This window comes from Triticum aestivum, chromosome 7B (assembly GCF_018294505.1).
Source record: "Triticum aestivum cultivar Chinese Spring chromosome 7B, IWGSC CS RefSeq v2.1, whole genome shotgun sequence".
NCBI classification, from domain to species: Eukaryota; Viridiplantae; Streptophyta; class Magnoliopsida; order Poales; family Poaceae; genus Triticum; species Triticum aestivum.
In genome coordinates this window covers 737802560-737815432 of record NC_057813.1, presented here as the reverse complement: position 1 = coordinate 737815432, position 12873 = coordinate 737802560, and the positions used below count along the sequence as shown (strand labels likewise).

The 12873-nt window shown below is 53.9% G+C and overlaps 1 protein-coding gene across 1 annotated transcript; it reads right to left on the bottom strand.

Annotated features, from left to right (window-relative positions):
* Positions 1-3443: 3443 nt before the first annotated feature.
* Positions 3444-4588, bottom strand: LOC123161598 (uncharacterized). The gene has a single exon (XM_044579411.1). The coding sequence runs from the start codon at positions 4530-4532 to the stop codon at positions 3627-3629; it is 906 nt and encodes a 301-aa protein (XP_044435346.1). The 5' UTR covers positions 4533-4588; the 3' UTR covers positions 3444-3626.
* Between the last annotated feature and the right edge of the window lie 8285 nt (positions 4589-12873).

Sequence of the window (12873 nt, the reverse complement as noted above, 5' to 3'; positions counted from 1 at the left end):
TCCGCGATCCTCGGTGACGGGAGGGGAGACCTCGGAGCTCTTGAATAGCACCTTCCAGGCAGCCCCATGCTTTGTGTCGAAGAGCCGGGACAGAGTCTGGTGCTGGGCCGGGTCAAACTCCCACAAGCTAAAAGCCCGTCATTGACACGGGAGAATCCGGCGGAAGAGCATGACCTGGACTATGTTGATGAGTTTAACCTTCTTGTCGATCAGGTCTTTGATGCAGGTTTGAAGTCCGGTCAATTCCGCCGAACTACCCCACGACAGGCCGTCTCTTTCCAAGATGTGAGCCGTGTGGGGATACCAGATCGGAATTCGGGGGCCGCTGCCCATTCAGGGTCACGCGGCTCGGTGATATAGAACCACCCCGATTGCCACCCTTTGATGATCTCTACGAAGGCGCCCTCGAGCCATGTAACGTTGGCTATCTTGCCCACCATGGCGCCTCCGCACTCCGCTTGGCGGCCGCCCACGACCTTCGGCTTGACGCTGAAGATCTTCAACCATAGGCCAAAGTGAGGCTGGATTCGAAGGAAGGCCTTGCACACGATGATAAACGCCGAGATGTTGAGGATGAAGTTCGGGGCCAGATCATGGAAGTCCAGGCCGTAGTAGAACATGAGCCCCCGGACGAACAGGTGAAGAGGAAAACCCAGTCCGTGGAGGAAATGGGGGAGAAATACGACCCTCTCATGGGGCCTAGGGGTGGGGATGAGTTGTCCCTCATCTGGAAGTCGGTGCGTGATGGCATCAGACAAGTATCTGGCCTTCCTCAGTTTTTTGATTTGCCCCTCCATGACGGAGGAGGCCATCCATCTACCTCCCGCTCCGGACATGACTGGAGAAGGTTGAGGTGGGAAGTGCGGGCTTAGGCGTTGGAGCTCGAGCGCGCAGGGACGAATAAGCAAAGGAGGAAGAAGGCGTGAATGGAAAGGGTGGATTCTTATCCCCTTATATGGGCGGCCGAAACTACGAGCCCCCACCGGCCTAATAAAACTCGCTTATCTCCCAAGCGCCGCGGTTAATGGCGCGGTTGGGTTACCCACGCCCGTATTGATGAGAATCCCGGAATAAGGGGACACGATCTCTGCTTTGACAAGACGTGCCAAGGAAACCACCTCGCTAAACGCGCTGAGGTGGAACCGTAAAATGATTCTAATAAAAGCCTGGTCATGGCGTGATGTCACACTGCGGAATACGTCAGCAGATTAGATTGGTGCAGATATTATTCTCTCTACGGTGGCATGTGGAACTTATTTTGCAAAGCCGGACACTATCCTTGTATTCAATATCTTCTATAAAGTATTCGGAGGAGGAACCCGCCTTGCAATGCTGAAGACAACTTGCACGCTGGACTCGTCGTCATTGAAGCCTGGTTCAGGGGCTACTGAGGGAGTCCTGGATTAGGGGGTGTCCGGATGGCCGGACTATGACCTTTGGCCGGACTCCCGGACTATGAAGATACAAGATTGAAGACTCCGTCCCGTGTCCGGATGGAACTTTCCTTGGCATGGAAGGCAAGCTTGGCGATACGATATGAAGATCTCCTCCCATTGTAACCGACTCTGTGTAACCCTAGCCCTCTCCGGTGTCTATATAAACCGGAGAGGTTTAGTCCGTAGGACGAACAACAATCATACCATAGGCTAGCTTCTAGGGTTTAGCCTCTCTGATCTCGTGGTAGATCCACTCTTGTACTACCCATATCATCAATATTAATCAAGCAGGAGTAGGGTTTTACCTCCATCGAGAGGGCCCGAACCTGGGTAAAAACATCGTGTCCCTTGTCTCCTATTACCATCCGCCTAGACGCACAGTTCGGGACCCCCTACCCGAGATCCGCCGGTTTTGACACCGACACCTGGCTTCATCAAAAGCGATGTTGTGCGGCCAAACCATGGAGGCGGAAAGGGATGTGAGAGAGGAGGGCTAGGATTTGTACTGCAGCGACAGCGAGGACGGATAAGGTTGTGGAAGCAAGCTGCGAAATGAGATAGGTTGGGGGCTACATATATGGCACACGATGGGTGAGATGGATGGGTTGCGGCGTTAAGCCACCATTAGGGCTCATTTTGTTTTGGGGATGGTTAGCCCTGGGCAGTAGACCCCCAGATGGGTTTTCCCTGCGCACTTGGGATCCCAACGACCACTACGAGAAATCACCCGTTCCTATTTGGTGACGACGGTGGGGAGAAATCCCAATATTTCAACAAGCTGAAAAAGAAGAAAGAGGTGGTCCTGGGGTGGGAGGAGGTGGAGGTGCTGCTTTCGATCCGTGACGAAGGAGATCGACAAGCGTTGCGCCGCCGCCTCAAGGGTTTTCTCCCAGACCCCTACAGGTGTGGATTGTTTCTCCGGGGAAACAACACGGATGGGGGAGGAAAGTCCGTGGCAGAGAGTGACCAAATGCGTCGTGGGCTTTCCTCCGGCTGAATTGCCCCATGGGTGGCGCCCCCTGGTTTTGGACGGGGATCCTGGAGGGATACCGGATAACCAAACAAGCCCTTAATGGGCGCCGATGACATGTGTGTGAAAGCACGAGTAGTCACTGCATGGGAAACAGCCGGCGACGCAAATTCAGTTTTGCATACATGTGGGTCCCACATGTCTCCCAGATTGTGTAGAAAACATCCGGTGACTCGAAATCAATGATGCATGCGGCCATAACGATAGGTCACAGGCATCAGTCACATACTTTGTTGGAAACAGTCGACGACGCGAATGCATGCAACCATACATGTAGGAACCACACGTCAGTACCGGCGAAGTAACGGTCAATGGCTTTGACCCGACAGCAAGCCCCACTTTGACCTGATGTGAGGCAGAGATGAGTAGAAGATTGGAGAATTGAGCAATGTTAGATGGCTTGTACAAAACTGAGAACAACTAAAAAAGCGGGGGGAAAAATAGAAATCACATTTCTAAATGTTTAATCCATGTGCTTTGCTATTACATTGATTATCAAAATCATGCATGAAAGACCGTGTAAAATCAAACGCACCTTATATTTTGAGAAGAGGAATATTTTTCATTTAGAGGACAGTGACCACTCCGTGATATGGGCTTCGGCCGTAAATCACCGATGGGCCTTTGCATTCAAAGTCTCCGGATTCACAGGCCATCTTCTATTACTGAAGGATCATACGTTTAGTGCAATGAAACATACCTTTTCAATCAAACTTTAGATTCAGAAGAAACATGAGTTATACTTGTAAAGGACCGAGCTTGGGTGATTTAACTGCACTTGTCTTTTGGGTGTATGACATGTGGGCCATCCACCTGTTGGGCTCACCTCTTATGGACTCAAAGGCAGGTGCAATTAGTCTCCGAAGCTGCGTCCAGTTGTACATCTTGTAACTTTGCACTACATATCTTACCACTATCCACTTTTGTTTTAACAACATGAACTGTATTGAACTATGGACATTAATTGATGTGCAGATCCAAGATTAGTAGTGTTACTAACATTGAGTGACACTCAGACGTATGCAGGAGTTGCACAAATTCCTTCTTCTATTCATCATCTACTTAACTTTTTTTTACAGTTACACAGGATTGCTAGCACTAATTTCATTTGTACTAGAATTAAGATGGATGGATCATGGATGATAGTGATAGTAGTAAAGCTAGAAGATGTGGAGCGTGTGGATGTTGAGGAGCGCGACCCTGGTCTGCACCAGGCTCCGGAACACCTTCTCGCTCCCGGCCTCCAGCTCCTCGATGCACTCCTCCAGCTCCTCCAGCCTCTCCGCCACGGCCGCCACCGCCATCCCCTCCTCCCCACACCCGGCCGGCGCCGACGACTTCTTCTTGCTCTTCTTCACGAGGCACACCAGCGCCGCCGTGCCCTTGCACGAGCACGACTCCGCCTCCACGGACCCGGACATGGCCGCCACGGCCCCGAACAGCGCGGCAGACGCCGACGCCGTCGCCGCGGCCGACTCCATCAGCAGCCCCGTCACCTCCACCTCCGCCGCGCTGCCTTGGCCACCTCCGAGGATGCTCAGGCGCGAGGGACGGCTGGCACACTCTTTGGCCGCGGCGGCGAGGCGGGCGAGCTCCTTGCCGGCCCTGCGCTGCGCCCGCACGGCCGATGCCAGGCGTGCACCGTCGCGACGGCGCACGGCGGCCAGCGCCTCGGCCACGTCCTGCTTGAGCGCAACCACGGCCTCCTGGAAACAGCCGTGCGCGTCGGCGAGGCGGAGGAAGGAGTCGAGGAGGCGGTCCACGCTGCCGCCGGCGCCGGAGAGCGCGTCCTGGGCCTCGGGCAGGTCGAGCAGGTCGCCGACGGCGGTGTGGAGCGCATCAACGTGCGCGAGCCCCGCTGTGACGGAGGAGAACAACGCCGCTGGGCCCTGCTGCGCCCAGGCGCGCACGGCGCGGATGTGGGTGTGGAGGTGCGCCAAGATCGGGTGCGAGCGGCATGGCAGGCTCACGGACCGCCCGTGGTACGACGAGGAGGGAGCGCGCGCCTTGGGAGACCTCGAGGGGCTGAGAGGGAAGGAGATGGAGCGCACGAAGGCGCGCGCCATGGCTTCCGGTGGAGCTAGCGCTTTGACGATGGCTGGTGTTGGCAGCTGCGTGCGTGCGTGAGAGACCAGTGTGTGTCTGTGTCTGTGCGGCGTTGCTGGGTTATAAAGATGGAGACGGTGATTGCAGCTGAGCACTTTCGAGCATCAGTTGAGCTGGACGTGGGCTGATGTCTGACAGTGACACCGGCGCTTGCACGTGTGCGTCTGTGGTCGAGGTACAGCGCGTGGTGAGGGAGTGAGGTGGTTAGGACAACTCCACCGCGCGACCCATCCTGTCCGGCCCTGTCCGTTTAGGGCAAAAGGGACAAATGAGGCGGCCCAACGCACGACGGCCCGGACCCATCCTGTCCGTTTTGTGTCCGGGCCAACCCATTTCGAGCGCAAACTTGCGCCGGGTTTGGGTCGCGGCGGACACCAAACGGACGCGCGCCTCGTCCACGTCGGGGCCGCGTGGCAGGCGGCCACCTACCTCCCACCGGCCAACATCAACGCGCACGAGCAGGCGGCCCCACCTGTCATCCGCACGTCGAACGGTCGCCGTCCTTCTTTAAGTGGGAAGCGTGGACGGGTCGTCGTCCACACCGCCCCACGCCACCGCGCGGCCTCCTCTAAACCCGGCAGCCCCTGCTCCCAAACCCTAGCCAAGAAACTCGCCGGCCGCCCGCCCTCAACCATGGGTCTCTGGAACTACGGCCGGAAAGGCAAGCACGACGGCGAGGCAGGTTCCTCGTCGGGGTGCCGCCGCGGCTCGGTGAAGAAAGAGGAGCCCGCGTCGCCATCGCCACCACGCCGGGCCCCCGTGCCGCCCGCCTTCTCCATCGCGCCCACGTCCGCCGGCGAGCGCGACCGGCATTACATTCGCGCGTCGGTGTGCCGCCGTTATTGGGAGACGAGGACGCCGCTCCCAGCGACGTCCATCTCCTCAATAACTGGCATCTCTCCGCCGACTGGGTCGCCATCCCACCGGTCCCGATGAGCGGCCGTGCGCACGACGAGGAGATTGAGCGCCGCCGCCGCCGCCTCCCCGATGACCTCTTCTACGACGCCAGGTACGCCCCCGACTCCGGCCTCTGGGACACCTGGTTTCGTGACGAGCAGGACACCAGGCGCGCGTCGTTCTTCGCCGGCACCTCGACGGGGACGTGGCGGCCACGACAGGAGCGCGCAGCGCCTGCTCCCCAAGAGCGCGGGCGTAGGCGGGTGCGCGGCGTCACGCCCACGCCGTCGCCTTCGCCGTCTCCTTCGCCACCACCACCACCTCGCATGACGGAGGAGGAGGAAGCCCGTCTCGTTCCGCGCGTCATGGAGGACTCCATGCGCACGCACGACGGCCGCCAGTGGGAGGGCCTCGAGGAGATGCTGGCCCGCTTTGCCGCCGGCGAGGTCGCCATCCCCGAGCTCGAGATGGTGGCGAAGGAGGAGGAGGAGGTGGAGGAGCCGCCGGTGGCCGCGTTCCACCCGCCCCTGGTTGGCCAGGGGTGGGGCTGGTCGTGCACGGTAGAAGAGATGGCCGACGCCGTGGGCGTGAACTGGCGCCCCACGCCGCCGCGGTCACCGGAGCGGGAGGCGTCGCCGCGGGAGGAGGTGGTGCAGGCACCTCCCGCCGTCCAGCCAGCCCTCGTCTACCACGCACCGCCGGCCCATCTCTGGACGCCGCCGGCCTACGTCGACCTGGTCAGCGACGACGATGACACCGGCGGTCAGTGAGCGGCGTCGGCACGGCATCGACGGGCGCGGCAGGAGCAGAAGCGCGCGGGAGGCGTTTTTCTTTTTTGTTTTATGTTAATTACGAACTGGGCCGTTAAGTGGACTCACAAACTGGGTCGTTTTGTGGCCGTAACCCCTATATATATGTTTTATGTTCTTTTAACTAAGTTTTTTTTAACTTTTTTTAGTCATTTCATTTAGTTTTTGAACTTTTTTTATTCACGTCCACCCCGGACAGGTTTTGGGGTGCGGCCGCGCGTTGGGCGCACCCACGACCCATCGGATAAATGCGGACATGGGCCGCCACATTGCCGTCCCAAACGGACAAAATCTGGCTAAATCGGACGTCCGTTTGGGGTCGCGCGGTGGAGTTGGCCTTATGTCAGACAACACAAGTGGAGCCAGGATCGTTCTTGGTTTCTGGCCTCTGTTTTTATTCCTTCTTTTTTGCGATTGCAGATGAAACGCCTGAACAAAATCAAGTTTATGATCGAGAATCAGCAAAACAAGGCTACCCCCTGCATGGTGAGTAAATTACACAAAAGTACCACAATTGGGACATTGGAAGCAGATTGGTACCAAGTTTGGTAATTTTTACGTGTCAGTACCAAGTCTGGGGCTAGACGTTACAAAAAGGTCTAAATCGCGTATAAACACGTATTGACGGTGTATCTGACCGGCGGGGCCCGCATGTCAGCTGTCGATGTGGCATTTTTTGCAGACCCCCCCCACCTCCTTCGTCCTCACGCACGGCGGCGGTCGATCTGGATTGAGGGGAGGAGCCCCTCGAGCCCGAGCTCCTTCGCCTCCCGTAACCCCCGCCCCGCCCCGGCCTCCTCCTCGCCTCGCCGCCGGCCGGCCACCGGAGCAGGACGTCCCTAACCAGCGCACCCCCCACTCCCTCGATCTCCCTCATTCCCCCCTGCGCGCAGTCAGCCACACGCACGCGCTGACGAACAGGGGAGGGGCGCCCCTGTTCGATCCCCTCCTCCTGCACGCCCGCGCCCGATGCAAGCCGCCAGCCCCGCAGGACGTCCTCGCCCCTCCTCGCTCCCTCGGATTCGCCGCCGCCCGGGACGCCACCTCGCCGGTCTGCCTCCACATCATCGTCGTCCCCGTCGGCCTCCCCGCGCCCCACCGCCCATCCCCTACGGACGCCGTGAGCACCTCCCGCTCGTCCTCTTTCCTCTGTCCCTCACCCACGCAGCGCTCCGCCGAACCCCCCGCGACCGAGCTCGTGCTCGCGCTCGCCCCGCTCCTGCCGCGACTGCCGTCCAGTTCTGCTACCTGCCGAGTGCCGCGCCTGCAAACACCTGGTCGCGGCTGCTCGCACTTGAGCGCGCCCCGCACGGCCTCGCCGCTCGCCTGCGCACGCGCGTGCCCTGTCGTGCCACCACTGGCCTCCTGCTGCTGCTGCTGCTGCCACGCGCCGCCGTCATTTGCCCCACGTTGCGCCGCTACTGCTCGTTCGCTGCCACCGCCCTTGCGCAGCGCCCCCCCCCCCCCCCCCCACCACCGGTCCGGCCGCGCCTGGCCGCGCCGGGGGCCGCGCCGAGGCCGCCCCTTTCCTCCCCAGCGGCGCCGACCGTTCGCTGTGGTGGCCGCCGCCAGTCCTCGCCCCTCCTTGTGCGGGGGGTTTCTGCAAAAAAAATGCCACGTCGGCAGCTGACATGCGGGCCCTGCCGGTCAGATACACCGTCAATACGCGTTTATACGCGATTTAGACCTTTTTGTAACGTCTAGCCCCAGACTTGGTACTGACACGTAAAAATTACCAAACTTGGTACCAATCTGCTTCCAATGCCCCAATTGTGGTACTTCTGTGTAATTTACTCCTGCATGGCCGAGCTGGGAGGAGATGGAGCTTGCAGAGCAGCGTGCCATGGCTTCGGGTCGATCCATCGCTTTGACCATAGTTGGTGTGGTTTTCTCCGTGTGCTGTTTGTTTTTATTCTCAACCGAGATTTTCACCTGTCAAAAGCTGGCCTTTTCATCACCCGCTCAAAATTATAAATAACGTCCATTTTTTTGAATTTATTTGATTTTCTTTTCCGGAAAAGACTCGCCCAAGCTCGAGAACGGCTTTGACCTAACCCGGCCTTCCGGAGTTTCTTTTTTCCGGTCCGCACGATCAAGTAGCCGCATGCAAAGGACACAGAAATTCAAATAGACGCATCCAACACTAGTTCAAATTTAGAAAAGTTCAAATATTTACATCATAACATTGTTGTCCCTTTCACTGTCCATTGATACTCAATCAGATCTTCCTTGAGCTGCTCAAATAGGCCAAAAATTGAGATGGGGGTGCATGTTGGGTCTGAAATTTCTCCGATTGCTCCATAGAAATGCTGGCGGACAACATGGGGTCTGCGGTTTGAGTTGGTCTTAGGCTAGTCATAGTGGAGAGTAACTTAGACTAGTAACATATATATGTTACTAGTCTATGTTACTACCTTCATAGTGGATAGTGTCATAGGTGTAGTAACATAGTTGCCTTCATTTATTACTTTGTAGACTCTTTATGCATTGGAAAGCGCTATGTAATGGTGACATATTATGTTACTCTATTTACCTCTCTTCTCATTAACGACTTGCCACATCACCATTTTTGCTTATGTGGCATCTATGTTATTATCTATGTTACACCCACTATGACCAATGACCAGCCTTATAAAAAGGCGTGATCCGCGAGGCGAAGAGGAGGGTGGCAACCTGCAACTTCTCGGTGGGTGTGGAGATGCTTCCCGAGTCCCTCGTGCTCCGTGCTATATATCACTTCAGTGTGCAGGCGCAGCCATTGTTGATTTTGCTGCGTGCGCTGCCACCTGTGAGACGGCAACCATCGATCGATCAGATACGATGCTGGGATCATAATTTAGTTCGCATGGATGACAAAAGTTGACAATCAAAGGTAATATTATATATTAAAATGGGGCCTGATTTGTTTATCCATCGCTACTAGTTGTGCTAGCTACCAGAGAGAATCTTGCCGACCAGCCACTCGTGCGGGTTGTCCCAACTTGATCCCAAACACAGGCTCGGGTCAACTTGATTCCACTCGTGCGGCAGCCAACAAATGATAGATTGGTTGATAAACATAATAAAGAATCGATTTGAGGGAAGAGAAGGTACGTGTACACTGCCGAACCAAGCAAAGCATTACGTGGAAAATATCGTGCTCCGGTGCCTCAGGTGCCACGGTGAAATGGGCTCTTGTGAGTCGTTGGATCTGAGATCAAACAGCTCTCAGGAGCTCTGAAACCTTTCACACACACACAAAAAAAACATCCTAGGAGTCTGAAAGTTGGGCATAGGTCCAGCAGCTCCTTCATGTCATCCAATACATGATCCAACGTCCCAGGAGCCCGTATCATGGGAGCACACTCGCTCAAGCATTATGATGTATAATCAATTTTCCTGTGGCAGTTTTTTGCCGGTGGCAACTGTTGTTGATCTAGGTTTTTTTTTTAAAACTATCATGTTTTTTGTAGCATTTTCGGAAACTATAGCGCAGATTGAAAAAAAAGGCAAAACTATGACCCTGTCGGACTGGAGTTGGCCGAAAAGGCAGTTTTCGGCCAGGCTATGACCGAAGTAGGCTTTTCGGCCGCGCTTGGGCCGAAGACGTGCGTAGCTGGACCGAAAAGTCTGTGTTGGCGGGAGGCCGGCCGAAAATAGTAGCTTCGGCTACCAGGCGGCCGAAGCGGGCCATTTTCGGCCAACCAGCGACCGAAGTAGGCCTTTTCGGCCAGGCTTCGACCGAAGCTGTTTTCGGCCACGTATCGGCCGAAAAGGTACGGATAAACACCGTCTCGCTGCCTATGTTCTTCGTTTCTGTTTCCTTTTCTCTCTCTTAGTTCTTCTCTGTACCCCCGCGCCGATCTCCTCCATTTGCCATCCATTTGCGCGTCGGCGAGGCGGAGGAAAGAGTCCAGGAGGCGATCGACGCTGCCGCCGGCGCCGGAGAGCGCTGCCTGGGCCTCGGGCAGGTCGAGGAGGTCGCCCAGCGCGGCCTGGAGCGCGTCGACGTGCGCGAGTCCCACGGCCACGGAGGCAACCAACGCCGACGGGCCCTGCTGCGCCCAGGCGCGCACGGCGCGGATGTGGGTGTGGAGGTGCGCCAGGATCGGGTGCGAGCGGCACGGCAGGCTCACGGACCGCCCGTGGTACGACGACGATGGAGCGCGCGCATTGGGTGTCCTCGACGGGCTGAGCGGGAAGGAGATGGAGCGTGCGAAGGCGCGCGCCATGGCTTGCGGTGGTTGGTGTTGGCAGCCGCTTGCGTGCGTGAGAGGCCACAGGGTGTGTCTGTGCGGCGTTGCTGGCTTATAAAGATCTCTGGAGTATCAGTTGAGCTGGACATGGTTTGTTGTCTGACAGTGACACGCGCGTGCACGTTGTGTCAGACAAGTTGCACTGTTGCACCGTAATGCAAGGATCCTTCTTGGTTTCTGGCCTCTGTTTTAATTCTTTATTTTTTTGTGATTGCAGATCAATCGCCTGAACAAAATCAGGTTTCATGAACGAGATTCAGCAGAGCAAAGGCTACAACCAACACGCAAGAAATTGTATCCAGCAAATTCAATCAAGATTCAAACTCTTCTACATGGAAGCTATTTTTCTACTTCCTCAAACTGGAGTTACTTGTCATGAAAATCGATAAAAACGATCCATCTAGAACTAAAATATATTTAGATGCATCCATTTCTCCGACGACAAGTAATTCTGGACGGAGAACGTATATTTATCCTTTTTTCACGAAATTGAGGAAGTCATCTCTTTATAGACGAGTGTTTTCTCCGTGGCCCTCGGCTTACCCCTGGTAAGCCGGTCCTTAGTAAGCCGTGTGGTATAAGCCGGAAAAAACACACGGCTTATATATAAACTGAGTGCAAATCGACATAAGCCGAGTGCATTGGGCACACGGTTTAAAAGTTTTTTCCTATAGTGTATCCAATACTTGAAGAACTGTCGGGTCTAAAAATTAATTTTGAAATAAGTGAGCTCTTTTGTTTATGTAAAATCAAAAAGAAGGATAGTAAGGGCCTGTTTGGGACTGCTCCGCTTCACCAAAATCAGTTTTGCTCCGCTAAATTCACTTTGGAGCAGTTTCATCCAGAAATTGTAGCACTATCAAAGAAATGTTTGACTTCCATCTAGCTCAGCTTCAAGAATGGGAAATTTGGTGAAAAGGGAAATATTTGATTGGTTGAGGGGGAAGGGGGGGGGGGAGCGAAAATCAGATTTCCGATTGAGATGCAAAACATGAAGCCTAAGCACGGGCTATCACTACTAGGGAAAACCTAGTAGTAGCGCGGGTTTAGTGGCCACTAGTAGCGCGGGTAATCGCGCTATTAATAAGGCGCTACAGCTATTACTTATCAGTAGTGCGTACGACATGCGCTACTGCTAAGACTCATAGCCGCAACGTTTGTTCTATAACGCGCTGCTGCTAATCTAGCTAGTAGCAGCGTGTTTCCTGTCAATCGCTACAAGTATTCTTTTTTCTTTTTTTATTTTGTGTGTATTTATACGTCGTTATACAAATTTTGGTACAATACTAATTATGAGGTTTTTATCATTATGTCCATAACAGTGTGTCAAATAAATGTGGATTAGGTTCAAGTGGAGGCAATATATGGTGCGTATCAAAAGTATACTACTAATCCAAACTTGATCTAGTTTGGACTAATAGTACTTTCGATGTGCACCACATGTTGCCTCCACTTGAATCTAATCCGCCAACACAAGCTATGTAATCATCATCATAGTCATTACCACCAACAATAGTTATTTAATCATCATAGTCATAGTGTAGCACATCATCATCTTCAAACTCATTTTAGCTAGCTAATCACTATCAACACTAGCTGCGGTAGCTATCTAATCACCACCAACACTAGTTAATAATAATCATCATAGTCATTACCACCAACACTAGCTATATAATCATCATAGTCATAGTATAGCACATCATCATCTTCAAACTCATTTCTAGCTAGCTAATTAATCACTCCTGCTGTTATCTCTCAGGTAAAATAACATAAAACATGTGCTCTCCTGCTTCATCAAGTTGGATCATGCAGATGAACTTGTCTCCTAATCGTGGGTTGCGCTTCTGATTGCTGCCCCCTAGTAGTTTTCTGCGATCGTTCACAATTTTGCTCTAGTCTTTAACTATTAAGCATTTCTCGCTATTAGAAATCATGTATGCACTAAAGTGCATTGTAGGATATCTTGGCCGTAAGCTAACAATTCTCATGCGACCTTTAGTGTCCATCCAATGAGGCACAACAATCATGGGGAGTCCCTGTTGAAGAACATCATATAGTAACATACTTAGCAATGAAGTTTAGCTTAAAAAATAATGTATGCAAAAGATGCACTGAGGATAAATAGTAAAAATCTTACCATCTTACCTAAATAGATGTGATCGTAATTAAGTACGAACACTATTGGTCGTATGTTTTGAGTACTAAGATTTTCAAGTCCAAAGAAATAATGTGTCTTGACAGTATGAAGATCCTCAAGCCATGAAACATAATGACTTATCTCCTCGCACTTTAGTTCAGCCCCGGGACAGTAGTATAGGTCCTGTCTATCAGGCGCCGGACATGTTTGCTTGATTGGAAAT

What these genes read in the sequence shown, in the direction of transcription:
- LOC123161598 (XM_044579411.1), bottom strand. Translation starts at nt 4,532, where the DNA reads ATGGCGCGCGCCTTCGTGCGCTCCATCTCCTTCCCTCTCAGCCCCTCG.